At 49.3% G+C, this 929-nt stretch overlaps 1 protein-coding gene across 1 annotated transcript in view; it reads right to left on the reverse strand.

Annotated features, from left to right (window-relative positions):
• Window positions 1-929, reverse strand: part of emx3 (empty spiracles homeobox 3) — a 16619-nt gene that overhangs the window by 2732 nt on the left and 12958 nt on the right. Inside the window, exon 2 of the mRNA XM_023430602.2 lies at window positions 431-615. Coding sequence (XP_023286370.1) covers window positions 431-615 — 185 coding nt within the window. The remainder of the gene's footprint in view (window positions 1-430; window positions 616-929) is intronic.

The raw sequence follows: 929 nt of genomic DNA on the forward strand, positions 1-929 counted from the left end.
CCCAAACATTCCTCTGATCTGGATCATCAGCAGCATCTGAAACGCAGCGTGACGTCAGATCTGACCTGGTTTCATCCTCAGACACGAAGCGCTCAGAAAACTGATCAGAGACCAGGAGTCTGACTGGAAACCATGACGACGAGCTGCCGTCGGTCACTGAGCAAGGCAGCGACACCTTCAGGGTGTGAGGTTCAAATCCCAGCTTTCCTTTTTCATCCATTCATGTGTCATTCAGAAATTAAGTTTATATTCATCACCTCATGTTTTCATTCACTCATTTATTCATCACTGACGAATCCTGTTTGTTGTTCTTGTTATTTTGAAGTGGAAATTTTTTTACGTTTCGTTTTCATAAAAGAAAAATAAACTCCTGTAAAGGCTCCATTTCCCATCATGCCCCCCTCCTCTCCCTGTTTCCCATCATGCCTACCTGCGTCTCGGTCAGACACAACCCGCTGGCCAGCTGCTTCCTCTCGGCTCCGACCACGTAGTGATTCTTCTCGAAGGCTCGTTCCAGACGCAGCAGCTGAGACGGAGAGAACGCCGTCCGGATCCGTTTGGGTTTCCTGGAGAACGGGCCGTGAAGCAGCAGGTTCTCCGGACTGCTGTCCTCCCCTGAACACACACACACACACACACACACACACACACACACACAGGTTAATAAATCTGAATGAAGAACAGATCTGACTGACATGAAACATGGTCAACAGGTTCACGGAAAAAGATTTAATAAAAATAGATAAAAGGTTGGGGCGTCGTGTAGCGTAGTGGTCTAAGCAGGCGCCACATGTGTAGAGGCCACAGTCCTCGCTGCAGTCGGCCCCGGTTCGAATCCCGCATCGGACGGCCTTTCGCTGCATGTCATTCCCCCTCTCTGCCTCCCCGTTTCCTGTCTCTCTCCACTATACTGTCCAATAAAGGCATAA

This window comes from Seriola lalandi, unplaced genomic scaffold (genome assembly GCF_002814215.2).
Source record: "Seriola lalandi dorsalis isolate HSWRI2012SDOR001 ecotype SW California unplaced genomic scaffold, Sedor1 jcf7180002054907, whole genome shotgun sequence".
Classification (NCBI taxonomy): domain Eukaryota; kingdom Metazoa; phylum Chordata; class Actinopteri; order Carangiformes; family Carangidae; genus Seriola; species Seriola lalandi.